This window comes from Chamaea fasciata, unplaced genomic scaffold, assembly GCF_029207755.1.
Source record: "Chamaea fasciata isolate MVZ Bird 193981 ecotype frontalis unplaced genomic scaffold, bChaFas1.0.hap1 SCAF_12, whole genome shotgun sequence".
NCBI lineage: Eukaryota > Metazoa > Chordata > Aves > Passeriformes > Sylviidae > Chamaea > Chamaea fasciata.
In genome coordinates, this window is record NW_027094097.1 from 20,833,407 (window position 1) to 20,859,945 (window position 26,539).

General features: G+C 50.7%; 1 protein-coding gene across 1 annotated transcript in view; it reads left to right on the forward strand.

Annotated features, from left to right (window-relative positions):
• Positions 1–26,539, forward strand: part of LOC136296103 (hydrocephalus-inducing protein homolog) — a 195,479-nt gene that overhangs the window by 50,125 nt on the left and 118,815 nt on the right. Inside the window, 1 exon segment of the mRNA XM_066194927.1 lies at positions 186–338. Coding sequence (XP_066051024.1) covers positions 186–338 — 153 coding nt within the window.

Sequence of the window (26,539 nt, forward strand, 5' to 3'; positions counted from 1 at the left end):
TTTGGAGGTGAATACATAAGCTTTATTTTTTTCCCCCCAAAATCCCAGGAATTCAGCTGGAGAATGGTAGCTGTCCCTAAAGAAATAACTTGAGCTGGGTTGAGCTGTTTAAGCTTTTTTAGGTTTCCCTGTTTGGGTTTGATTTTTTTTTTTTTTAAATCTTTCTTGCCTGCTTTCTGTAACAGAGAACAGAACTACAGAGCCTTGGACGGCTGTCAGCAGTCTACATAAGTCCAAGGCTGATAGAGTTCGGCAGGATGCCAGTGCTAAGGCCTAATTCACAAGCTTTTGGCCTCTTCAACGAAGGTCTCGTCGATTTAGACTTCAGGCTAGAGATTGTAAGTATCTGTGGGGCCGTTTTCCAGGGAAATTGACTGGTTGACATTACAAGCTGCCATGACGTGGTTTTTATATGCATCGGCCTGTGTGAGAGGAAGCGAGATACTCCAAGATTCCATCTGGGTGAGGCAAAAGGAACCTGGCTCTGGAGTGGTTTTAGCTGGGGCACTCCTCAGTGAAATCAGGTGCAGAGATGTTGGAGCAGAAATTCGTCTGGATTGTGTTGACGAGTTCTCCCATAATTTTATGGAAGGTCTTTAGCTGTGTGTGTCACGGTTTTTGAGCTCTGAGATCAAGAGAAACCTGTGGTCCTTTGCTCCTCGGAGAGCATGGGTTTCCCTGTGCTTTCCCTGTGCCATCTACATTTGCTTTGTGCCAAACTGCTGTTCATGGTAGAGAAGAGGGTGTGAGGTCTGTCCTCAGACTGCTGGTGGGGAGGCAATTTTCACACCTGCTGTGGGTCAGGCCAGTTGGGCTGTCCACACAAAGACATGTGTGGGGGTTGTGCACCCCCCCAGCCTGTGGTCTCTGTGCCTTTGAAGAGCATCTTTGGGGACCGGCTGCAGAGAATGGCTGTTTAATATGTGAAGGCTGCATAGGGCAGAGGAGCTGGGGCTGCTCCCCTGGCAGGGAGAGCAGGGCTGCTGCAGCCAGGAAGGGCTTGTAGGCTGGGCCTGGGGCTGGGTGGGATGTCTGCTGGAGGGGGAGATCTCTGAGGGGCTTGAGGTCTGTTCTTCTCCATGCTGGGTGTGTTGAACTTGGAGCTGGTTAAAACCTGATCCTGTGGACTTGTTTGTGTCTGTGGATAAAGCATCAGGCCATGTGGGAAAGTCCAGCCACAGCCTCCTGAGCCAAGGAGGAGGGGCATGATTTTTCCTCTTGCTGCTTTTCCTGCAGTTTGGGGGATAAATGTAACCTTAAAGTGAGGGATTTTTCCAGGACAGCTTTCTCGAACTACACAATGAAATTCTGCCTTCCACCTCTTCAGGGAGCAATGCACCTTGGCTGGGTGGGCCTGGTGTGTAAAGGATGGGCTTCACGTGCTCGTTCCAGGGCTGGACCTGCAGAGCTGTGTCTGTACAGCTGTGCTGGTGCGGGGCCTTTCCTCCCTCCTTTGGGCAGCTTCCAGCTCTCTTGGCCAATCTGTGAAGCCCATGAGAAATCAGAGGACACGAGTTCTTAGGAAGAGTGGGCCATGCCCACTGAGCACATGTCATCCAGTTTTCCCTCTGCTTCCTTCTTTCCTGCTCTGCCATAACCATTTAGAGGTGACTTTTCCAAAGCAGAAGGCCCTGGGGCACCTCTCTACAGCGGATGATCAGTGGGAAGTGAGGGCCTCGGTCCTTTAGGGGACGTTGAAAAGCATTGATGGCCTCTTGGGAAAGGATAGTTTGGTGTTGGGGTTTTGCTCAACTGGTTTTGCGGAGATATTCTTCAGGCTCTCAGCAGTGTCCTCCAGCTGTGTGGTTTCTGGAGTGGGATTTGAGCCGTCATGACTTCCTCTGGCCCTGAGCCTTTGTGAGAAGCCAGGAGAGAGAAAGCAGCTTTCCTTGGCACACACTCCAGAGAAGGACTGGGGAAGGAACACTCTCCTGAGGATAAGCGTCCCTTGGGTTGGGCAAAACTGGGTTAATTAGGTGAGAGTCTGTTAAAGGAGGGGAAAATACAGGTTGTGTAAGCTCTGCTGTTCCCCAATACTGCAGCTTAAATTTAGGGAAATTAGGCCTTTAGGATTTTTATCCTCCCCTCTTTAGTCTTCTCCTTTTCTTACACCCCATAAGAGACCAGGGTGTATGGTTTCCATCCTAAATGCACATTATGCGTGTCTTACAGGCTTGTAAACCTCACTGCTATGTTATTGAACCCAGGGAAGGAGTGATCCCCGCCAGGGGTGATGTTCATGTGACTGTCACAGCAACCCTGGATGACACTGGGGTTTTTGCTGATGCTCTCCAGCTGTTCATTGGGAACAGACTTTGGACCACCTCCACCCTCCTGGCTTTTGGCACTGGCACCACAATTGTCACAGACAAACCACTTGCCCCGGAGCTCAACTTGGGATACCAATTCAGGTAGGAGATCTCCCACTCCCACCTCTCCTTCTGTCTCAACAAGGAGCAGTTTTGCTGTAGTCCTTCAGGCACGATCTTCTTCAGTGTTCAAAGACCCTGACTCCTTCCCTGAAGGCAGAGATACCTTTAGAGACATGTGATGGCCAGTTGAGCGTTGCTAGGTACCCTCAAAAACCACTGAAAGAGAAACCAGTTGCTCAATTGCCACTGAATTGCCTTCAGTTCTAACACATCTATGTCCTCACTTGGTCAAGTAATGATCTCGCAGGCTCCCCCAGAACAAAAGGTTCCCAAAATGGCGCCTGGATGAGGCGGGCCCTCCGTGTGGCTGCGGGACCAAGGGAAGATGGCATCGCACCCTTCCCTTCCAAAATGGCACCTGCCAGGCAAGCAGGGGCCCTGGGAACAAAGAGACGGGAGGGTGACAATCCCCCTGGGAAGGCAGGAGCCCGCAGAGCAGTTCCAGAGGCAGATGGAAACTTGCTGGTTTGTGTGGGGCCTGCAGTGCCGCTGCCAACGCTTCCTCACGCTGCTCGTGGGCTCTGCTGCTGCCCTGCCTGCCCAGGACTGATGCTTGTGCGGGAGGCCAGAATGTTAGGGTGCCCTCTCAGGTGCATCACCTCTGGGTTTGACCGGCAGCCTCAGGATGGCCTAAAATATTAGCGAGGCAGCATGATCAGAGGTGTTTGAAAAGCAAAACTGTTTTAATTAAGGTGAAAATAAGAAGCCATGCAGAAAAAAGAGAAAAAGCTGTGCCGAGTGCAAGGAGGACCTTTGCACTTGCTACAACACCCCAAAAATGCCCTGAGGATCTTGGTCTATTCTCTTAAGCATGTAACAATCCAGGCCGGATTCTTGGCATCCTGCCCAATAGAAATAGGAACAGGGCTTGAGGCACAGTCTCAAAGATCCAAGGGCTGCGTCCGTCCTGGCACAAGGCCAAAAAAGGTATCAAAACCTCTGGTTTTTACCTCATGAGTGAAACAAAGAATGGAACCCAAATCCTTCCCTTAAATGGAAGCCTCCTTGCCACTGTGGGGCTGCAAACCCTACCAGGTGAGGTACACTTCTACACAGGACCTTGCTCATTTTTCCGTTGCCAGCAGAGTTTGCAAAGTTCACTTCAAAACAGTTTCTGATTGCGAAATGAAGTTTCTACAAATGACCACCAGTGCAAAACCAAAGCTTCTATGAACGAGAGAGCCCCTGCTCCCCTGGTTTCCTCTCCTAGAGCAGACAGATGATTTCTAGCAGCTTGCTGGGATCGTCCAGAAACTTCCTCCGCGCTGGCTTTTAAAAATGCCTGCAATCATACCCCCGCACACAAGGGCCTCAGGTGCAGGATCTCAAAGATTCAATAACAGTTTCGGGTGCAGATTAATGCAAAATACAGTAACAGTATGAATCACCCCAGCACACACATTTTGGAGGAAAACACCAGATCCTGTTAGCCTGGCCTGGAAAATGCTACATTACCATTAGAAACATATTCCTCCTTGCAATAACGACATCAGAAGGGCAGCTTATCAGACACTGTTCCCGGTCCACATTAAGAGCTGCAAATGAAGACGGTCTCCAAGCTATTAACAGCTCAGAATCCTCATTGGGAGCAATCTGATGACCAGGACAATAGCTTCTCCCATACTATTTTCCATTCTGGTTGGTCTTCTAGCCTCCTTCCCTGTGCTCGTCAGTTCAGACTAACAGATGGGGGCCACCACTTCCATCAGCTCTTCTGGAAGGTGGAATGTAACAGGCCAGCTGGGAAGGAGGGCCAGAGCACCTCAGCCCACAGTAGCCCCAAGGCCAAACGTGATTCCCAGAGGCGCAAACGTACGGCCCCCGTGTTTGGGCTGGAGCCGCTGTCAATGGACCTGAAGCCAGGAGAGTCTGTGGACTTGGTGCTGCCAGGCTTCTCCCGCAAGGCGCAGGTGAGGTCCCCACCACGGGCTGAGCTGGGGAAGCATCAGATCCCCTCCCCTGGGCTCGTTCCACAGTCCCTTGACATTTGCCTGGGGAAATGAGCCTGTTTGGCTCCCTTTGTGCAGCTCACAGTCAAAGCTCAGGGGCTGAGTCGTCTACGCTTTCTGCTGGAATCACTATCATTAGTGGCACTGGCACGGCAGGAAATGTTCTGAAACAGCCCTGGAATCAGATTGATGTAGCAGAAGCAGTAGGAGGCCTTTAGGTGCCACTTCAGGCTCCTGCTAAGATTCATCCAGCTCTGCTCAGATTTTCCAAAAGCAGCATGGTGCTCTGCTTTCCCCTCGGAGAACCACAGAACATCCAAAGCCATGTGCTCCTGTTTTGCAGTTTCCCAAGAGAGCTGAGAGGGAAAAAGTTGAAAAACGTCAGCAGTCGTGTTGGACTCTAAAGGGGAAAACTGAGACCATTTGAATTTCAGTCAGGGAAACATTTTCTTAAATGAGGCTTGTGCCAAGAGTGGGCTGGTGGGAAGAGACAGGAAGGACTCAAAATCATCTGGTTTAGACTTTTTGAGAGCATTTTGGTGCTCAGGGGTTGATATCTATGTGTTGAAAATGCATGTTTGCTGTGTCTGTGTATCCCAGAGAGCAGAACTTGGCCTGCTGGCTGCAAGCGGGAATGCCCAGCAGCCCAGCTTGCCTGCACAGGCAGCAAGAACCCCTGGAGAGCCAAGGTTGGCTTTTAATACTGAAACCACACTGTGAGTCAGTGCTGGTCATGTTTTGAAATATTCCCCCCGCAGGCCCGGCCCCCCTCCCCAGGGCTAGCTCTGGAGAGGCTTTGGAGGAATATCTCCAAAGGGACAGGACAAAAGATTTCAAAAGAGGCTCTTACCCCCAGATTATTCCAAGTCGTTTATTCCTCAAAGGGGTCCAGGGGCCGAAAGAGAGAGAACAAAGAAATCCAGGGGTCTTATCTAGTCTCCTATTTTGGGAGGGTCCTGGCATTCAGCCAATTAGGTGTGGACATGTAGGGAGGAAATTCCAGAAGGGTCAAAAGGCGAGAGACCATTCCCCTAAAGAATTGCAAGGTTTCTCCAGGAGGAAAATGCCTTTGAAGCCCACAGTCAACAGGCACAACCTGTCTGTGTTTCCATCACTTTCGGGGAGGTGATTGCTGTAATCAGTTGATGATTCTTCCTTGCTGCTTTACTGGCGCTTTAAATTCTCTTTGTCATCTCCCTTTTTTAGGGATTGCTGTGTTCCTTCTTTTGCTTTTCAGGTTTGCTTTTGTTCCCAGTAAGGCCACAGTGTTTGGTCTCCTCTCTTGCTGCTCTGCCTGCATGACTGTATCCCCCAGAACTGCCCTATCCAAAGCTGACCTGCTAGAAAGGAATTTCTTCCTCCCCGCAGGAGAATGTGCTGTTATGCTTTCAGGTAGCCCATTCCCTCCGTGGAACACGACTGCATAGCTGTGTGCAGGCAGAAATCAGCAGGTTTTTGGCCCTGTTGAATATGCAGATGATTTGGTTCAGGTGCTCTTGTCTCCATCCTGCCGGTGCTGACCTGCTCGGCCCTTCCTTCCCACCAGGCACTGCCCTACTGCCCCTGGCCAAAATGCTGGAGCCAGACAGAAGGGATTCAAGTTCACCCTTGGGAATTCTGTGCCTGTACCTCCACAGCAGAAAGGGCTTTGGAAAAGGGGTCAAGGAAGGACGTCACCAGGGCATGGACAGGTCTCCTCTTGTCCTGTTTCCTCAAGTGGCAAAATCATGGTTCCATGTCTTTCCTGCAGAATCTTCAGGGGGTGCAGGTCTCCATGGAGAGCTCACCTTACTTCCAGCTGGCGGGCCCCAGTGATGCATGCCGTGCCGTGCCAGGAGGCGCCATTACCGATGTGCACGTCCACTTCACTCCTGACGAGAACAAGGTGAGACTGGAGGAGCCAAAACACAGAATTATCTCCAAAGCCATTGTTGTCCCTGCACTCTGGGTACAGCCCATGCTGTGAGCTTGGCTCCAGGCCGTGGGCAGGCAGCCTGCAGCCAGTCCCAGCTTGGCATGTGCTGTCAGGCCCTGCACCCAGGCCTGACAGGCCCTGCTTCCCCTCGCTGCACATTCCTCTGAGCATTCCCAAGGGAAGAAAGATGCCCAGGGAACAGTAGGCAAACGGTAGAGGGGTGTTGATAGATGTCTGGCCATCTCTAGGTATAGTGGAAGGGGTTTCGTTATTCTGCAAAGTACTAGAGGAACAAAGAGGTCAGAGAGCTTTCCGCCTTCCTGACGGGCAACAGCTTCCCTGCCTCACCCGGGGCTGGAGCAAGGACGGTGCTTTTTCACACCCTCTGTTCTCCAGCCTTGCGGCTGTGCTGTCCCAGAGCACAGCTGACCATGACACGGCTGCAAGGCCAGGGCAGAGGATGTGCTGTGCCCGTGGGCCCAGCCTGGCACAGGCACACTGAGCTCTATGTGCCCTTAGTCAGCAGGAGCTTGGTGAGCTGCAGGGGACTTGGACACCTGCCTGAAAGAGCTCGTGTAGGGCAGGTACAGCCTGCAGGCAGGCAGACCTGTGGGCCCAGAGCCGGTGGCAGCGACACTGCTGCGGCTCTGTCTTCATGCCTGTCACTGTGGCTGCTCTGTCAGCTGGCGCCCATTCCATGCCAATTGTGCTTTTGCGTGCAAGTTTGAACACCAGTGCCGAGGCCCTGGCAAGTCTGCTCTCAGCGCTGTGATCTGGAGGCTCGTTCATACAGAGGGGTTTAGGACATGGCATGGAAGGGAGGAGGCCTTGCAGGGAAACAAAGAGAGGCTCTTTGCAACAGCATCCTGCTACCTCTTAGCACTGTTCTTCTCGTGACTTGGTTGGAGAGGCAAAATTAGAGGGGAGTTCTGAGCAAACAGATATTTCTACACCAGGCCAGAGGTCCAGGATCTCTTTGGGTGCAGCTGTTCTCTCAGTTTCCTTTTGCTGCTTAGATTCAGTTTAACACTTTGTCCTATTCTCAATCCGTGGGAATATAGTAACCTAAGGAGGAATGTCCTGTGTTCCCTAGCTCCATGTTCCTTAGAAGGGACTTAGGAATTATTTAACATCATTAAAATTGAGAGTAAAAATTATGGTGGCCCTGGGCACTTGTCTGTATGACCCAAGTGACACAAGAGCTTAATGCCACTGAGATAGGTTTTGCAAAGTGCACTGCTGCCTTTAAAATGTGAGATATTAGTAGAACTTATTGTTCATTTGGGGGTGGAATAGGTAAATTGATACCCTTGAAGGGATATAGGAAATGGCTTTTCTTCTGCCATGGAGATGGCACCAAATGACCTGTGCTGAGACAGTTTCTTTTCCTGCAGGTTTATTCCCATGAGCTCGTCTGCGTCAGTGGAGAGGAAAGGATAGTTGTGCCAATTCGGGCCATCCCTGCCCGAGCTATCCTGGACTTCCCAGACGAGCTGGACTTCTCAAAGTGTCCGGTCAAGGGCAGCACCCGCAAGAGTCTGCTGATTCAGAATTGTGGTAGTGTGGCAGCTCATTACCAGCTGGGCACCGAGAGGTGAGGCAGCTCATCTGTCCTTGTGCAAAACACCTTTGGGGGATAACAGAGTTGGGAAAGAACAACAAAAGGAACCAGAGCATGGGAGCTGCTGCCCTGCGTCGCCGGCTGGAAATGGGCAGGATGGATGGCATCTGCTCTTGCTTTCAGTGTTCTTAGCAGGATGCAGCCTTTGAGCTTTCTCTGCCCCAGATTTCCTGGGGGGTGCTGGAACATGTTAGTTGCTGGCTTGCGCCCTCCTGAGCACAAGCAGCTTCTGAAATGGGTACTCACCACTGTCAGCCAAACAGACCCATTCTCTGGGAGGACACAGGCACATGGCTTTCCAGTGGTGCCTGCATCAGATGCCCAACATGAGCTGTGTTGCAGGCAGCCGGTGCAGTTCCTGTTACTTAAAGCTGATCTGATTTCCCTTGTCAGCTGAGGGCATCAGTCCCCTCTTCTGTTCCACGATGAACCTTTGAAAGCCGGTTTAAAATTTCAAACACGTGCTTTAAATCTCTGAATAAGGTCGTCCCCCCTTTCATTGAGATCTCATTTTACATATTCTGAAGTTCCTGTGTTTCTGCTGTTTTTTCATTTTGGTTTGTGTTAAATGTTTGCCAAAAGATCATGAATTCTTCATTGGGAACTTTCATAAATGTCAAGCTCCTCCAAGGCCTATCAATACACCACATGCCCATAGGCATAGGCACAGGTGTATTAGAAACATGAGACATTTAGTGACTATGTGAAAAGCAATTGGGCTGATTTAGAAGATAAAAGTATAGAATAACTTTCTCTAGAGGGGACCTCTGGAAATTGTCCGAGCAAATACGCTGCTCAAAGCAAGACCAGTGTCCGGGGATTGCAAGGGGCCATTGGGAGATCTGGAGTTGTCTTTAGATGCCATACAAGGAAACAAACATACAAATGGACTAGTTAAAAAGCCGAAGAAGACCTATTAAAACCCCTCCATGACCTTATCTTTTCTGCCTGTCGGGTGCAGTAGTGATTCATTGAAAGGGTAGATCTAACAGGATGAGAACTATCTTAAGGAACAGCTGACAATTAACTCACTATATTGCTCTAATCAAGCCATAAAAGGCCAAAATTTATCCTGCCAGCCCCATCTCTTGGCAGTGGTTTTCATTTGGTTATTATAGCGTCAGGGATGTCTCCTTCACAGTCCTTCTTATCTGTGGGCTCAGGGAACAGCTTAGTGATGTTGACTGAAATTCAGAGGAGTTAAGTTTAACTGTAGAGCTTGTGTCCTTGGGTCTTGGGGAGCCAGGTCTATATGAGAGATGACTGCTCCAGCAGGAACAGGGGAGTCTGGTGGGTACAGCCTGGGGTGGGATGTAGGAGATGCAAGGGCTGATTTGCACTCAGTTTTTCAGCCCTGACAACTGAAACTTGGCTGGATCCTCTTCTCCTGGTAATTTGAAAATAAGAAGATATCTTCTTTCTCACGCAACCCCTGAGGTCACTCCCAGGAGTGTTATTCACATCCTGCCATCTGAGGGCAGGAGTATGTAACATGGGGCAGGAGTGGGAAGGGAAGGGAAGGGAAGGGAAGGGAAGGGAAGGGAAGGGAAGGGAAGGGAAGGGAAGGGAAGGGAAGGGAAGGGAAGGGAAGGGAAGGGAAGGGAAGGGAAGGGAAGGGAAGGGAAGGGAAGGGAAGGGAAGGGAAGGGAAGGGAAGGGAAGGGAAGGGAAGGGAAGGGAAGGGAAGGGAAGGGAAGGGAAGGGAAGGGAAGGGAAGGGAAGGGAAGGGAAGGGAAGGGAAGGGAAGGGAAGGGAAGGGAAGGGAAGGGAAGGGAAGGGAAGGGAAGGGAAGGGAAGGGAGTGCTGAAGTGTGGCCAGGGACTCCCTTAACTGGCAGCTTCTCTTTCTGGCAAAATTCCTGACAAAACAATAAGAAAAAAATCCTGTGCCTTGCCCACACCAGGCACCGATCCCCCAAGCCCCAGCAGAGACCTGCAGCAGTGCTGGCTCACCCTCGGGGCAGATGTGGGAGCTCGTACAGTAATCGGGCTCCGGGGCTGCTGGGGCCTTGTCTTTCCTCCTCTCTCCCCAAAGTCTCACATCCAGCACATAAACATTGCTGGCCCAAGGCTTCTCCATCAGCCACTAGTGATGTTCTCACTAGTGGTAATGGAGCAGGTCAGGCCCATAACTGCAGCAATAGGTCCTTAGTGAGCAGAACCTGAAGCAAGTTCATCAGCTGTCACTACTGACATGAATGAAATTCAGCTTGCCAGATGTTCTCTATATTTTTGTGTGTGATAAGTTCATCACCAAACTCCCCAGAACACCCTTTCTGTGCACAGATTGACCACCAGCAAAGCACTGAGGAACTTTTGTTTCCTCAGTGGGGCTGTGGAAGAGCACAAAGCCCAGCAACTTCTGGGCAGAAGCACATTTCACCTGAGCTGTCCCTGAGCATCAAAGCACGGAGTCTTGTGTTTGTCAGGCAAGAACTGTTCACCTGGTGACCAATCCTAATTGCTCCTGTTACATCCAAAGTGCACCAAGACATTTGCGTAATTATTTCCAACACATTGCGCAGAGTTTGTCTGGTGAGCCAAGCAAACAGTTACCAGCCTGGATGACAACCCAGGGCCCCAGACTGCACTGCTGGTAAATACACAAAACCCTCCTGTTCTGCCTCCTCGATGTGCTCCTGCTAATGGTGCTTCATATGGCTGGGATTGGATCCTTCAGATTGTAAATGGCATCCTCCTTTTGGGTCTTGTTTCCATGTCACTGTATTGCTCTAATCTGCATTTGCACTCTTTCAGAGTTTTGATTGCTCCTTTTTGTAGAGCAGCTTTCATTGAAATGCTGACAAAATGTGCTAATTCAGGATCTTTTCAAGGTAAAATAAACCAAAGAGCCACGCTGCAAATTCAACAGTAGTTATTCCGTGGTCTTCAAGAGAAAGTTCCTTCTCCCTGTCTGATTCCTAGGCTGTAATCTCACAAGAGAGATAGTGCCCTAACATTTGCATCTCTTGAGAGGAAGTTTATAGGTAGCAGGAAATGAGAAATTCCTGAGGCAGTCAGCGTCAAGTTATGCATGCAGATAGCTCTTAACTCTCTCTGTGCTTTTCACAAACCATTCTCTGATGGGATTGCTGGCAGTCAGAAGGCTGGATGCAGAGTATGGGGGAGATTAGGTCGTTTTATCCCACAGGATCTTCTGAGGGCTGGATCTCCTCAGAAGTGGGTCAGTAGCTGTTTCTGATCCTGGCTGTTCTGTCTGTCTTGGCCGTAGTTTGTTTGCTCCCTGCTTGCCCAAGTGAGCTGAAGTGACCTGCACTGCAGAAAGAATGTCATGGCCAGAATTCCCCCCAAGTCCTGATCCTCTCTTTGTGTTGCAGTCCTTTCTCCGTGGTTCCAGCCGAAGGAATTCTGGGCCCTGGTCACACCATGCAGGTGACAGTGGGATTTCACCCGCTGACGTGCGGTGACCATTTCGGGTCCCTGGTGGCGCGCTGCATAGGTGAGTGCTGGGCAACGCATGGGACACAGGACAGTTCTCCACCATCACTCCCTGTTCATCCCCCTCAATTCCCTCTAGATGTACCTCCTCTGTTCCAGCTCTGCCCCAAAGAAAACTGAAATAGCTGGTGTTTAAATGGTTGAAAAAGTGGATCCCCTCTAACAGGGCTGAGATTTTTGGAATTCTGTTTTGCTGGGTGTTGCAGAGTGGAGGAAGGAGGAACCCTGATTCTCCACTACTGTGTGGCTACGCCTGGGTGAAGTTTTATTTTACTCCTGGGCAGTGCTGTATGTGAGCTGCGAGGTCTCCATCAGACTCTCTCCAATGCAGTGTATTTCTTGCACACCTCTGTCCTGTATGCCGCTTCTCCACTGGCTTGTCACAGACCCTTTTACTATGTTGCCCTCTACACATCCATGCAGTTTTTGCCTAATAACATCTTCAGGCCCTCAAGTTCCTGTATGGTGACAAATCAAGACAAATTTTTCCTCGTCCCCATTTCCCAGGCCGTTCATGCTGTTGCAAACCTCTCACATCTCCCATTTGATTTCTAGACTGAGGAATCCCATTCAGACTTCATATAGAAGCTGCTCTGTACTTATTAATCTTTCCTTGTCCTTTTGTATTTAACCTGAAGTGCTCCATCTTGGTTTTTGAGATCAGGACAATATGAAATATTTCAAGACTGATGGGGCTGTGGGTTTGGACAGGAAGATGACGATGATGATGATTTTTATGGTGTTCATTTTGTAGTGGTTTGTCATATTGCAAAGCCAGGCTGGTTGTGTTTCCTCTCCTGTGTCCCCTCCTGCTGTGGGCTGTCACTTCACCTGTTCCTCTGGGTCTCCTTTTTCTGCCCACATGCCCCCAGGCGTATTTGCTTGTCAGCAACAAGGGATCCAAGGGATCAGGAGGGGCAGGAGTCTCGTGGGATGCGCAGGGGAGACCTCGGCAAGCCAGGATTGACCAGGGCTCCTCAGTGTCACCTGAAGGACTTTGATGCAGAAATCCCAGTGGTCTGAGTGGGTCACCTGAGCACATCTGACAAATCCCACTGTACATACTGTCACCTTGGGGCCAAATCTCTACAAACACCTTGGAAATAAGGTGGTTAAGGAGGTGCCCAGGACATCCTCACGCAGTACACACAGAGCTGTCAGGACGTGATAAATGTACTGATCCATGGAACTGCTAATACATTTAAAAGCTATGACACTTTCTTCCGTGACCTGTGGTTTGCTTTGTTCCTTGTGCTTCCATCAGCAACTGAGCTAGCTGAGCAAAGACTCTGCTTTGTTCCAGGTGAAGAAAGTTTCTTCACATTCCTTCGCGCAGAAGCTGCAGATGTCAACATTGGATTGAGCACATATTCCATGAAGGTTGAGAAGACTTTCATCACCACATCAAGCCACACAAGCATGTTCATCAGAAACAGGAGTAACATCACAGCCCACTTCCAGTGGAAGATGTTTCCTACTGAGGAAGCCGACAATGAAGAGAAGAGGAGGTTGGTTTGAAAGATACGTTTCAGTGAGATACATGGCCCAAGACTGAAACTAATGCATGGCCTCAGGGGGGTGTTGGTGATTTTGAATGGTTTAGGCCAAGTAAACCATCCCTGGCATTAGGGTGTGTGTCCCTGGGCTGCAGGAGCTCAGCACAGCATTCCAGTTCCATTTATACTCCAACCAAGGATGGCATTTTGGGAAGGAAAGGTTGATTGCAATGACTGGATTTCCTCAAGTTCTAATTGGGCTTTTGCCTCCCTAATCTTCTTCCTACATGACCTGGCAACATCCTTAAACGTTTCCTGAGTTGCCAGCCCCTCTTTGCAAAGGCAATACGCCCTCTTTTTTCCCCTTAGTTCCTTCCAAATCTCCTTGCCCATCCAGGCTCGTTGTCTTCCCTGTCAGCTCATCTTTCAGCACACAGGGACAGTCTGTTCCTGTGCCTTCAAGACTTCTTTCTTGAAGTATGTCCATCCTTCCTGGACCCCTTTGTTTGTAAAGGCTGTTTCCCAAGGTCCTCTCCAAAACAATCTCTTGAACAGGCCGAAGGCTGCCTTCCAGAAGACCAGAGTGGAAGTTTTGTTGATGCCCCTCCTTGTTTCACTGAATGTTGAAAACTCTGTTATTTCACAGTCACTGTACCCCCAGACAGTGGTGAACAGATGAAGTTCTTTTAGTTCTTAGGGAATCTCCTGGTGATATCCAGTACCTGGATCCCAGGGAGGCAGCAGGCTTCCCTGTGGAACGGATCCGCTCGATATACAGGGCCCTCATTTCCCCTTAGAAGGGATTCACTTACTACCACTACCCTTCTTTTCTTCGTAATACTTTTTTCCAATTACATTTATTTTCATGCCAGTTTGTGTCCTAGCCTGTCACCAGGACATTTTGTTTTTCCTTACTTCCAGTCTTAGGGATGGTGTTAGCTCTAAGGCCTACTCTCCTGCTGTCAGAGATGCTTTTGAGATCTCAGAGCAGAGAGGACTTTTTTTTATGAGAGGAGCTAGTGCAGGATCCTTTCCCTCTCTGGCCATTCTACTACCATGCACTGGGATGGGACCCAAAAAGCTCTGGATCCTGAAAAGATGATCTCTCCAGGAGTTTGCTGTCTGTCTCCTGCACCAAGAAGTCCCTTCCCCTCTCACAGCCTCTGTTTTCATGCATATAAAACCTTGGATGTCACTGAAGGGATGCGGTGCCTGAATTCATCAATTTCCTTTGGAAGTGCTCTGGGATGCTCTTGTGAAAGGCAGAGTAGGGAACAGGGCAGGTCCAAAATGGAAGAAACAAAGAGCGATGCTGGTAACACGTAACCACAACCCAGCTTCGTCTCCCTTTCCCAGGGAAGTCCTGCAGTGGGTGCTCCGTGATCTTTATCTGCTTCCCCCGAGCAGCTCAGTGGTAGGAAAAGCCAGCTGAGGTGGCTGGTGGATTCTCCCTCAGTTTTGGCAGAGGCTTTGAGGCAGGAGATTCTCTTGAGGGATGCTGGCTTTCCAAAGCTCTCCTGAGCTTGCAAGTGTGGAGTAAAGCTACCTGCTGAGCTTGTGCACAACAAGTTATCTTCTGATCCGATTGGGACCCTCGTGGCTTGGGGTCAGCCCTTGCTGGGGAGCTGCCGCTCCTCCCCAAGTGCTTTGCTCTCCCGCACTTCCGCTTCTCTCTGCAAATATATTAAATGACCTGCTGGCTTTGTCTCTCCCTGCGGCTGCAGGCAGTGTGATTTGCTGGAGCCGCCACCAAAGGTCTGGATGGAAGACTTCATGGAGGAGAAAAAAATAAAGAAGGTGAAGGGCTTTTGTGAAAATCGCACCTCCCTCCTGAGCCAAAAGGTCCAGGAGGAGAAGGCAAAGGTGCAAGAAGACCCCCTGCTGTTCTCCAATGACTTTTTTTTCATTGAGCCAATGGTAAGTGATAGCTGAGAACCTCATTTTCCTCCTCTTCCTTCTCTTCCTTCTCTTCCTTCTCTTCCTTCTCTTTCTCCTCGTCCTCCTCCTCTTCCTTCTCCTCCTTCTCCTCCTTCTCCTCCTTCTCCTCCTCCTCCTCTTCTTCCTCCTCCTCCTCTTCCTCCTCCTCTTCCTCCTCCTCTTCCTTCTCCTCCTCCTCCTCCTCTTCCTCCTCCCGCCCACCCTACCCCCGCCCCTTCCCCCGGGTGCGGTCACTCAGCAGGTCCTCAGCTGGCTCGGTGTGCTCAGAGGGAGGACATGGAGTTTCTGGTGCGGCTGCAGAGCTCACTGCTGAAAGTATTTCTGCCCTGCAGGCTCAAGGCAGGGCTGGGAGCCTGACAAAGCTGAGCTCTGCTGCCAGGGCTCGAGCTCAGGGCACTCCGTGTCCTTGAAGTGTCCACAGGGACCAGTTTTTGTAGGTAGGGGCTCCCCCGACACGTGCTGCTGCGTGGGGTTCAGCGGAGGGTGTTGGAGCAGTGCCAGTTCATGGATTGACCTGAAGCATGCAAGGGTTCGCTGGGAAAAGGAGGCCAAATTCAGCCCAAGGTTAATCGTAGAAATGCCTGTCCCTTCCTCTAACCACGACTCGCACTGTTTGTGAGTCTCCCAGTGTCATCTGTGAGCCTGGACACAAGGGTGGGAGGTTATAATGGGCATTTTGAGTTCTCTTGCACACGGGGACAGTAAACCTTTTCTTTTTCTGTTTATGCAAGCAAACGCCCATGTCCTCCCATCAGCCAGAGCCCTGATTCTGAGTATTGGCATTGTGAGAGATGATGAATGCCTGGTGTCTGCACAGTGCAAAATCCCTTCTCATCCTGGAGTAAATCCTAGAATAATCCCAACCTCTGCTTTCTTTGAAAAAAGGTTAAACTAATATTTTTCTTTCCAAGGAAGGGGATCGTGTTCTTGGTTACTCCTATGGCCCATCTAAGGCCAAGAGCCACCAGTGCACAATGGCAGTTAGGTACCACTGTAGCTGACTGCAGCATGATGTGACCAGGAGCTTGTGTCAGAGCAGCAGGAACATTGTGGAGAGTGGGGGCTGATCAGCTGAGCATTGAGAGCGCCCAGTGGTGTGTTGAGCTGGGTTTAGAGTGTTTCCTTGGGCTCCTTATGTTGTTCGCTCATCACTGATGCTCTAAAGAAAGGCTTAGAGGAGTGGTTGAAAACAAGAAGTGTGAAGTTTGAAGATAAATCTTTTTCTGTCTCTTTCTGTTTCAGGAGGGAGAGATTGGGCCACGTTGTTCGGCTGAAATCAAGGTGACCTTTAAACCCCTGGAAGCACTGGAGTATCAGAGTGTGGCCTACTGTGACATCTCAGGTACAGCTCCTTTCCCCTGCTTCTCTCACCCACAGTGAAGCCATGGAGCAAGCCTGAGCCCACTGGGCTCCCATGTAACTGCTGGGAAGAGTTCCTGGTCAGCAGGGCAGTGCTGGCACATCCCCAGTGTCCCTGCAGCTTCCAGGGAGTCTCCCATGCAAGGCCAGGGCTCGGAACACCTGTGTCTGGATTGCTGATCCCAGAACAACCCAGGCAGTGCAGGGAGATGTTTTCATGGCACAGCTTTGCCAGCATTTCCTCAAAGGCCAAGGAGCTGCAGAGCAGAACAGCTTTAGTGAACAAGCACTAAGCCCCTCTAGACCACTGACCTCCAGGATGGGTCCATTTGACGTGGATCCACCATCAGGCAGTCGGAACTGAGTTAGAAATGTGCTCCCTGAGCCTGGATCACCTCCAGACACCACCAGGCCAGCGGAGGCGGAGCCCCGCTGAGCCCAGGGTGTTGGTAGAAGGACCACCCTTGGCCAGCACCTGCTTCTCTCCCTGTGTGGGAATTGTCACCTTGCAGCTCTCAGTCTGTGCAAACAGAACACAGTGCCGAGTGTCAGAAGTGGAGGACAGCAGTCCTGTGCTGCTGGGCCAGGTGGTTTGGCAGTTGTTGCCTGGCAGTTTGCCAGGTAGCAATTGCCAAAGTCTTCGTGAGCTTTGTGCCTTCACCGAATGGATTTCAAAGCTCCTCTAAGTGCATGGGGAGGAAACCCTAGAGTCATAGTATGTTAAGGATGGAACGGACCTCAAAGACTGTCTAGTGCCAAGGCCCCTGCCATGGGCAGGGACACCTCCCACTAGACCAGGTAGCTCCAAGCCCCATCCAGCCTGGCTTTCAACACTTTCAGGGCTGGAACCTCCACAACTCCCCTGGGGAACCTACTCCAGCGTCTCACCACCTCACAGTAAAAAAATTCTTCTCAATATCTAACCTAAATTTCCTTTCTTTCAATTTATACCTGTCACTCCTTGGCCTGTTGCTACAGGACACCAGAGATGTTTTAAACTCAGCAAACTGGTGGCTAAAATTGGAAACCAGCCCAAGGAATGGGTTAGAAATTGCAAGTCAGCCCCAGGGGATATCTCCTGAGGGAAGAGAAGGGTCCATATCTTCTGCTGCAGCATCAAGAGCTGGTTGCATGCAGCTCAGAATCAGGGTCTAGCATTGAGGCAGCCTGGAAAATCCAGTAGAACAGAGGGAATTATTGTACTGAAATGGACATCTCTCCCCAGGCCGTGAGAGCAGGCTGGCCCTGCACCTCAGAGGGGAAGGCCGCAGACCCTTGGTTGAACTCAGCTGTGATACCCTGAACCTTGGGGAAGTTTTTGTCAAAACCGCCCACACCCATGAGGTGAGCACCAGGGGTTGGGATGGATCCTGATGGCTCCTGAGGCAGCAGCAAGCCTGGTGGACCTGTGGAATTCCTGGCAACCTGGGCAGTTGTGAGCAGGGAATAGCTGATGCACTGGTCAAATCTGGGCGCGGGGGGGAAGGGGGTGTTCCAGAAAAATGTGTCTGTTGTTCATGAAGCCCCAGTCCCTTCTTTTGGGCAGCCTTCCATAGGGATCAGCTGGGAGGCTTCCTGCAAAACAACCCCTTTTGACCCAACGCTGGGTCAAAAAGCTGTTCAGAGGCTTTTGTGGCAGCACCAGACACAAGGCACCTTTGTACTGGGCTGTTCGGAAGCAGCTGGGACAAGCTGGCTACATTTGAGCTTCAGTCCACCGCAAACAATTTTTAGTCAAGTGTCTCCTGCTCATTCCTGGAAGTCACAGGAAAGCCATCCAGCCTCCTGGCTCAGTGCAGGCCCTTGCAAAGGGCTTGAGGATTCTTTCCCTTGCTGTCCAATCCCTCACCACACTTCAGGCTTGGTGCATCTCTGGCTCTACAAAGAGAAAAGTGTTCCTGGGAATAAAGCAAAAGATTTTTCTACCTATTTGCCTCCCCCCTGTTGGGGGTCAAGTTTGCAAAAAAAAAAGAGAGAGCAACTGAAAGAGGCAGAAAACGAGGCACTACATCATGCCAGACACTTTCAGAAGTTTGGTTGTGGAAGAGAAAGACACGTTGAGTTTTCTTACCAAAAGATGGCGCTGTCTGTACATTTTGATGTTGATGCCTCCTTCTCAGTGTATTGTTTTCACGGTATGGGAAAAGGTAAATGCGTAGATACGGTACTGCTGGAGCTGTGCTGACTGGGGCAGCAGCAGCTCTGTGGTGATTCACTACGCAGCTGCAATCACCCCACGTTGCTCTCAGGGCCAGGTCTGAATGAGCTTGGTGCTACTGACCAGAGGTGGACTGCTCTGTGTCCGTGGGATAACCCCAGGGTGACTCCAGTTATGTGGAGTTATGTGAGCTTCGCATGAAAACCCAAAGGCAGAACTTGTCCTGTTGTATTTTTTTGACTTCTGCCGTCCAGCAGCACAAAGCATCTTCTGCCTTTTCTGGGTGTTAATTGCGCCATTAGAAAATGACTCCCAAGAAGGGAAGATTTCACGTGTACTTGCATTTTGTTTTCTTGCTGCTGCAGGTGAAACTGATGAACAAAGGAGTTCTTGATGCTCCCTTCACCTATATCCCTTCAAACACGGAAGTGGGCTGCTGCTTCAAGTTTGTACCCGAGGAGGGCCTCATTGCACCAGGTGGGATCCAGACTATTCAGATCTCCTTGGATGCCGCCGTGTTGGGGCGGTTTGAGGAACCATTCCAGTTCCGTGTGGCTGGATCTCCTACGCCTGTGATCCTGACCATCGAGTAAGGACTCTGGGAGCTTACTCTGGGTGGGCACATCTGTAGCTGTCTCTGGGACATCCCCCACCTACCTCATTTTGGGGTCGGGCAGAGAAAAAAGATGTTTCCTGAGGTCTTAATCTCTGCTCTGATCCTGGCATTGCCTTAGTGTGGGGGTGCCTGCTGCCCTGTGTGGTACCCGGGAGCTGGAATGACTCCTCCCTGCAGGGATGTCCCTCTGCCTTGGGCCATGGCAGGCAGTGGCATGGATCAGCTTTGGGCAGTAGCTGCTCTGGGATGTCCCCCCTGAGCACCCAGCAAGGCCCCCAGGGCTTTGGAGATGGGCCAGCCTGGGTGATTCTCCACCAGCAGCAGTGTTTTGAAAAACTTCTGTTAATAATCCATCCCAAACGGGCAGCAGCAGCCTCAGCTCACCTCTCATGGCCATGCATGGAGGCAGGCTGTGCTCCGAGCTCCTGTGCAGAGTGCTCTGCTACCTCCTTTCCACAGCCAGGAAAAGGCTGATGTGGGAGACAGGGAACTGTGCAGCAGGAACCGTCCCAAGGACATGGGCTTCATCCCATAATCCTGGCCCTGCAGAAGGGAGAAGGGGTGATGATGGGGGAGGCAGAGCTCAGTCCTCAGGACCACAGCAGCATGAGGGCTTGTCCCTGCTAGCCTGAGGCGTGTGCTGGTAGGATAACGTAGTGTAAGCAGGAAAGCTGATGCTGGCTGCTCTGGAGCTTTGGAGCTAGGCTGCTGCTGTTGGGAGGCACTGGATCAGGGCAATAAAGAAATGAAAGCAATCTGCAGTTGATTATACCAATAAGATAAGGGAGATGGATTAAAAAGAACATGAAACTTATTACTTAGCAGGAGAACAGTGTTGACTAGGTCTGCCCATAGTAGAGAAACAACTACACTGGCTTTGCTTTTGGAGAAAAAGTGCTGCTATTTTTATTTTGGAAATCAAGAGGGAACCTTTCACCATCAAATAATTGATTCTCCTCTGTCCCTCCCCCAAACTGGTCATGCGTGGGATGTTATTCCATAAGCAGCTTTCTCCTTGAGCAAGAGAAGGTGTCTCTTGTTGAGATGTGTAGAGCGGAGCCAGGGGCAGTCCTGTGAACACAGTAGAAGACACAGTTCACTGGTCCTTGACTTTTAACCAAAAGGCAGGGTGCGCATTGATTGGCGTCAACCATGAAATAAACTCGTGTTGGGCAGCTTCAAGTGCTGCCTTCAGTGGATGTTGGTGACTTTTAGTGCCTGTCTGCTGAGTTCAAGGCCAGGGGAGGAGGTGTGGTAGATTCAGGACACCCATGTTTGGTTGTTTAAGCTATTGCTCCTGGCTGTGCCAGCTGGTGCACTAGTGACAAGCTGGTCCTTTCCTCTAGGATTCATCTGTCCACTGTGTAGAACTGTTAATGCTCTTTTTGGAGGATGTTTGGGGCTCCCCTGGCTTCATGTCTCAAAACTCTGTCTGTAATGATTGTGTGGGTCAAAATCTCCTGAGAAAGCTCCTCCATGGGAAGACCAGTTACAGCCAAGTAGCAAAGCAGGGAACCTGTGGCTGGAAAGGCTGGTTACAGAAGTTTGTGGGGACACCTTTATGTCCATCCCATTACAGATGGGGAAACTGAGGCACGGAGACAGGTCTGGGTAGGTGTTCAGGGTCCCCCATGGGACCACCGGCAACTTGGGGGCTTTTCCTGCCTGCCCTGCGTCCAAAGCCCCATCAGTGGCTGTGGGCTGCTGGCCTCTTGGCTTTAGCTGCCTCCTGTGCACATGGACACTGTGCTGAGCACATGGTGGTGTGTTGATTTGAAACCCACGATGCCCCTGACACCAGGTTTTGTGCCCCCAAGCCACGACAGCCGGAGGCTTTGCAATTCCCTTTAACGCAGCCATTTCCTCCTGTGTCCCTGTCATCGCAGGGGGTGTGTCGTCGGGCCGACTTTACACTTCGACACCGATGAGCTCGACTTCGGTGACATCTCCTTTGGTGAGTGTTCCCTGCGCTGGGACACAGCGGGAGGGATCTGTGTGCTCCAAAATGGAGCACTTGAACGTAAAAGCATCCAGCACTGCTCATGTTCTGCCACAACAGCCTCTTCAGGGTGTGAACTGCAGGTGCCTCAGGTAGCATTTTGCCATTGTGGGATCAAATAGGAGCAAGTATTTTCTGGTGTCTCTGTCCTGGTTTAAAAGACAGATTCTGCCAAGGAAGGTGGCAATCTTCACGGAATGGAATGATGACCCTCCTCTCTCCAAATTACTATACCTTTGAAATTACAGGGCTTCCAGGCAAAAATATGGAAAAGGAATAGCAGTTCGTTACTAGAGTATATCCGGACAGCACAGACAACAACGCAATGCCAGAAGTTTCCAACCCGCCGAGTCCTGTTTTCCCCTTTGGTGTGGTTATGATCACAGGCTGGAGGAGCGGTGGGCTCTGGCAGGGCAGTGATTTCCCTCCCAGCCGGCACGGGCAGGGAGGGAAGGAGGAAATCGCTGCTTTTGCAAACTACGGGCAGCAGGAGATCTGGGCACTGGCAATCGGGAGCAGGCAGAAGCGGGGACGGCGGGCAGGTTCGATCACGGTGCTGAGCCCGGCGTCAAGCGCACGACGTCCCGCAGCAGCACGCTGCCGACCTTCCCGAGCCCCGGCGGAAGGACGGAAAGGTCTGCCCCCTGCAAACCTCGGCTCCGACTTCACAACCGCCCGCGGCATCACGGCACAGCTCCCAAAGAGCCCCGGATGGAAAAGCCCACCCGCACAGCCGAGACCACCCCAAACCCCCTGTATTTCCCTTCCCAGACTGAGGCCAAAATTCACTACGAAACCTAAACTCATAACAATGAAGTTGTTGAACGTTTTAAGAAAACTAATTGCCTCTCCTGATCTGCTTCTTCGCCACCCTGCATCACCACTGAGGCACTTGTTAAGTTGCCTTTTGAATAAATGAAACAAGAAAGGCAACAGGTAGAAACGCATTCCTAAGGTCTCTTCAGCTGAAGGCAGCTGTTGTATCTTTGCTTCTTTTTAACTGTTGTTGACTGTTGTCTGCATGTGGTGACCTCAGTCTCATTTGAGGTTTTGACATCTGTGTTTGTCCCTTTTGTGCTTCTCTTGCCTCCCTGCTGGAGTCACTGCTGGAGCCGGCAGTGATTACTGTTGATGGGCACAGAGAAGCTCTGGGCTGCGCCTGCAGTTGTTTTTTTCCCCCACCTGTGTTCAAATGACTCTTGGTGAGCAGGCCTGGGGAGAAGTCTCCTCCCCACAGAGCTGGCCAGCCAGTCCACTGCAGAGCGGGTTGTGGCTGGTGTCCGGGCTCTGCAGGACATCCCCACCATGCGTGGCACTATCTCTGGCTTTCCAATATGGAAAGCAAATCTCAGAGTTAAGGTGGGGTAAACCCTTGCAGGCAGCAATCACAGTGAGTAGTATGGGTGCGATGTCCCCGCTTGTTGGGTCAAGGCTCGGGTTTGCCTCCAGCTGAGTGGGCTCTGAGCTGTCACATGCCCAGTCTGTTTGGCCCAAACCAAAAGACGCCTTAAGAATTCTGCAGAGAGAAACTGCATTAGGGTGCTTTGCATCACGTTCTAGTTCCTGATTTCATCCTCACTTTCTTCTGCTGTAGCTTCTTCTCAATGGCGACTCACTCTTTATGTATCTTGAAAAGGGTAGGAGTGTTGGCAGACTTAACAGGGAATTTTACAGTTTGAATTTTCAGAGGAAATGCTTGGTCTGGGTGCACAGTCATCAGGGAGAAATAACTGGTGCTGGTTTGGGGCAGGTGAGGGAGCTTCTCCCCATCAGAAAGAGAGAAGCTTGCAGTGTTGAGCAGGGCTAAGAGCAGGCATTTTCAAGGCTACAGTCTGGAATCAGTGTTAAAGGGAACTAAGTGACGACTAATTCCTCTTGCAGCTTCTCAGTAATCTGTAGTTCAGATAATAAAGAGCTAAACTCCAATCACGCTTTCATGCTACCAGGGTATTCCCACCGGGAGTCACGACATAACTGGTGCCTAAATGGATATTTGTGTCCTTTTCCTAGGCTTTCCCTACACCAAGACCTGTCGCCTCACTAACACCTCGCGGTGTCGGACGATGGCACTCAGCCTGCTGTTAGCAGCTTTGAGCAAATACTCAGCGACAGTGAGCCCTCCTGGAGGGAGGGAATTCATTTTTCTGTGAAGCCAAGGGAGTTTACACTGAACCCCAGCGAAAGGACCCTCCAATCCCAGGAACACCAGGATATCGAGGTATGGGAAGAGTCCAGCCACACACACTTCAGCAGCGGGTCTGAAGCTTCACGGGAGTGTGGGAGGGCTTTAGCTCTGATGCCAGCTCTGATCATCGTGTGAGCGAGGATCTGCACTGGCGTGGGGCCTCTGTGAGCTGGGTTACTCGGGACGTTCCTGAAGGAGCACTGATTTGTTTCCAAAATCACAAGCTGAAATCATGTCCCATAATGGTCAAGTACTGAAGGCATTTTGGTGTTTTTGAGAGCAATGTCTTTGATTGCAAGTGGGCAGAGGACGGACGAGGACCAAAGGTGGCTGTTAGAGAGATGTCATTATATAAAGCAGTTTGCTTTTCTTCTTGGTCTCATTTCTCCTGTCCTGGGGAGTAGAATGATTTGTGTTCACTGCAGGGATCTCCAGTGAAGGCAAAAAACTCTGCGGCCATGAACTGCCCAGCACCTGCTGGCCCACGCTTTGTCTTCAGCTTCCTGCTGTAAAGCTGAACTCATTCTGTTCAAGTCAGCAGATTTCCACTGCATTTATGTCATTGTAGTCAGATGAAAATTTGCCCCTTAATTTGAACACAGTGCTGCACAGAGCTTTAGTCTAATGTTTTAATTTAGCTGACCTATGCCCTGATAGCAAGGTGTGCTTAACAAATCTGGTATTTGCCAGAAGGCTTTTGTCACTCTTAGAGACTGCTCTACACGTGGAGCGGCAGAAGAATTAAGGCAAAATCCTCCCTTTTCTTACCACAAAAACTGGAGGACATCACACGTGAGTCATGAGCTTTTGTAAAGAAGAATTTACTGCTCTTCTCTTCCACCAGGTGACCCTGTGTTCCAACACTGTGACGGAATACAACCGGAAATTGCTGGTGGACCTGGAGTGGTTTGGCAAGGGAGTGGCATCACTGATCATCAAGGCCAGGTACCAGCACTTCCCTGGCCTCCCCCAGCGCGCTGCCTTGCACAGGATGTGCTGGCTGCAGCTCCCAAGGAGACGTGTTGTTTAATGACCTCATGTTCTGCCCAGCTGGACATGAGAACAGCAGTGCTTGAAAAGCAGCCTGTGGTGAAAAGCAGCCCTGCTGACAGCCCAGCGTGGTCCTGGGTCGTTTTCTAAAGGGACCAGGAATGATATCATTTATTGACCTGGTGCTTGAGGTGAAGCAAATTTCCCAAGGGCCTCCTCGCCTTCTTCCTGCAAGAGGTGGAGTTGTGCTGGGTTGCAACCAGCCCGCGTTGGCTTGGGGCACACCAAGCAGTCTGCTGAGGGTCAGGGTCTGGTTCTGTTAACGAGGGCACGTGACAGTGGGGAAGTGGCTCACAGCAAGAGAGGTGAGGGCAGGATCTTCAGAGGGGAAATCAGTCCTTGATGTGGCAGGTCAGCTCTACTTTTTCCCCTTCTCTCTGCTTCCTGTTTTGAGCTTTGATGTTCTCAGGCTTAAAGCAAAAGTTGTTCTTGCTCCAGCAGAATTCCATCCTGCTGTGCTGCTCTAGGTGTCAGTTTAATGACAAGAGGGATGCAGTTCCCTGGTGCTGTTCCCACTCCCAGGCAGAGCCATCTCGTCAGTGCCTGGGCTGCCATGTTTGAAAAGCAAGTGCAATTGGGGACAGTCAGTATTTGGACCTGTGGAGTGAAGGACCAGGGGAGTTGTAGGAACTGGGACGGAGTGATCTCCCACTCTGTGGGGCAGGTGATGTCTCATGCCCTCCAAGGCTGGGGCAAACAGCTGAGTTCTCAGGCAGGGTAACAGCACCATGGGAGAGAAGGGAGTCCTTTTTACTGAGACACTAGAGTCGTGTGTTCCTGGAGCCTTACTGAGCACTGATCCCTGTTGGGAAGGCTCCCCCAGAGCTCATGGATCACTGGGACTGTTCCAGGAGTTCTTGCAAACCTTCTTGGGCGAAGGAGGGGCTGAGGCAGCTGTGGGACCAAGTGCTCTGCCTGGGGCACTTGGCAGCCTCTGGGTGCTGCCTCTCAGGTTTTGCCCCTCCTCGACAAGACATGTTTGAGTGGGAGGACTTTAAAGGCAATTTTTCACCGTAGGCCTGTTAAATGTGTATTTGACAGTGACAAAGGTGTTGTGCTCCATTTCACAATCTTTGGGGGTAAACGTTCTCCATTCTCTCAGTATCTCTGATTCCCTTGGGGTCATCTCTTTGCCCAGATGTTTCGTTCCTGAGCTGCAAGTGTACCCCCAAAACCGGGGGATCCATGAGTGCGACCTGAAGGCCCCGTTCGTGAGGAAGTTCTTCATTTGGAATAACACCCACCTTCCTGGCTGCTACGGGCTTATTCCCCAGGTTTGGCATCGCATCCACCTCCTCCTCTGAAATATTATTGTGGAGATTATTAGGGGGGAAGAGGGTTTGGATAAGACCTTGCCGGTTCCTATTCAGTCTTAAAGATCTGCTGAGAACAGGATCCTACCTGAATGTTAGCTTTAGGATGCAGTTTAATCTCTTGAGGAAAGGGCTTACGTTCTAGTCTTCAGGGTGTTTTCTTGTGGGAGATCTTTGAGGGTTGTGAAAAGCTGCTGCATCCACAGACACCAGTGCTTGTGCTGGCAGCCTCCTTGCAGAACCCCCTGAGAATGCTAAGCCTACAATTCTTGGATCTTGTTTGTGCCTTTTACCTTTGTCCTGGGGATTTTTAAAAATGTGTGTAAGTTGCTGTTGGGATGGATGTTAAGGAGTTTGAAGTTTCTTCAGAGGTCCCTCTGAAGCTGGATTTGATTCTGTCCCTTCTAGGAACCCGAGGAGGACTCTCCTGTGCTCTACTCCAGCCCCAGACCCTGTGGGATTCTCCAGCCTCGGAGCGCTGCAGAGATTCCAGTTACAGTTGAAATCCAAAGATTGGGCAAGCGTTGCACCAGTGTTTGTACCGGCGTGTTTGGGGATGCAAGAAACCCACTGGTGAGTGCAAGGGGAGGTGTGTGCCTTCGTGCAACTGGTCCTGGCAGGGTGCACAGTGTGCGGGGATTCTTCCGGGGAAAAGAGGCACAGGCTGCTGTGGAGAAGGACAGCAGGGGCAGGTGGCATAAACAGCTCGTGCCTTATAGGTGGCAATGTCAGTGTCTGACCCAGAAGGTAGTTCATCTAAGCTGGAATTGAGGATCATTTTAATTACTCTTTAAAATGCTCTTAACTTTGGAAACATCTTTTTTAAAATGTTACCTCTCAGCACAAAAGAGGATGTCAGAAGATTTCTGGGAACCTTGGGCTTTCTGTAAAAGAAAGGAAAGCTGGCATCTGAAGAGTAGTTGCAAGGATTTAAGCTTACATTAAAACATGGAAATGGTGATGCCAAATTCCCTGGATGGCACCAAACATCTGAACCTGGGCCATTGTGGCACTGCATGTAAACCAGTCAACAGGGAGGACAGGCAGTGCA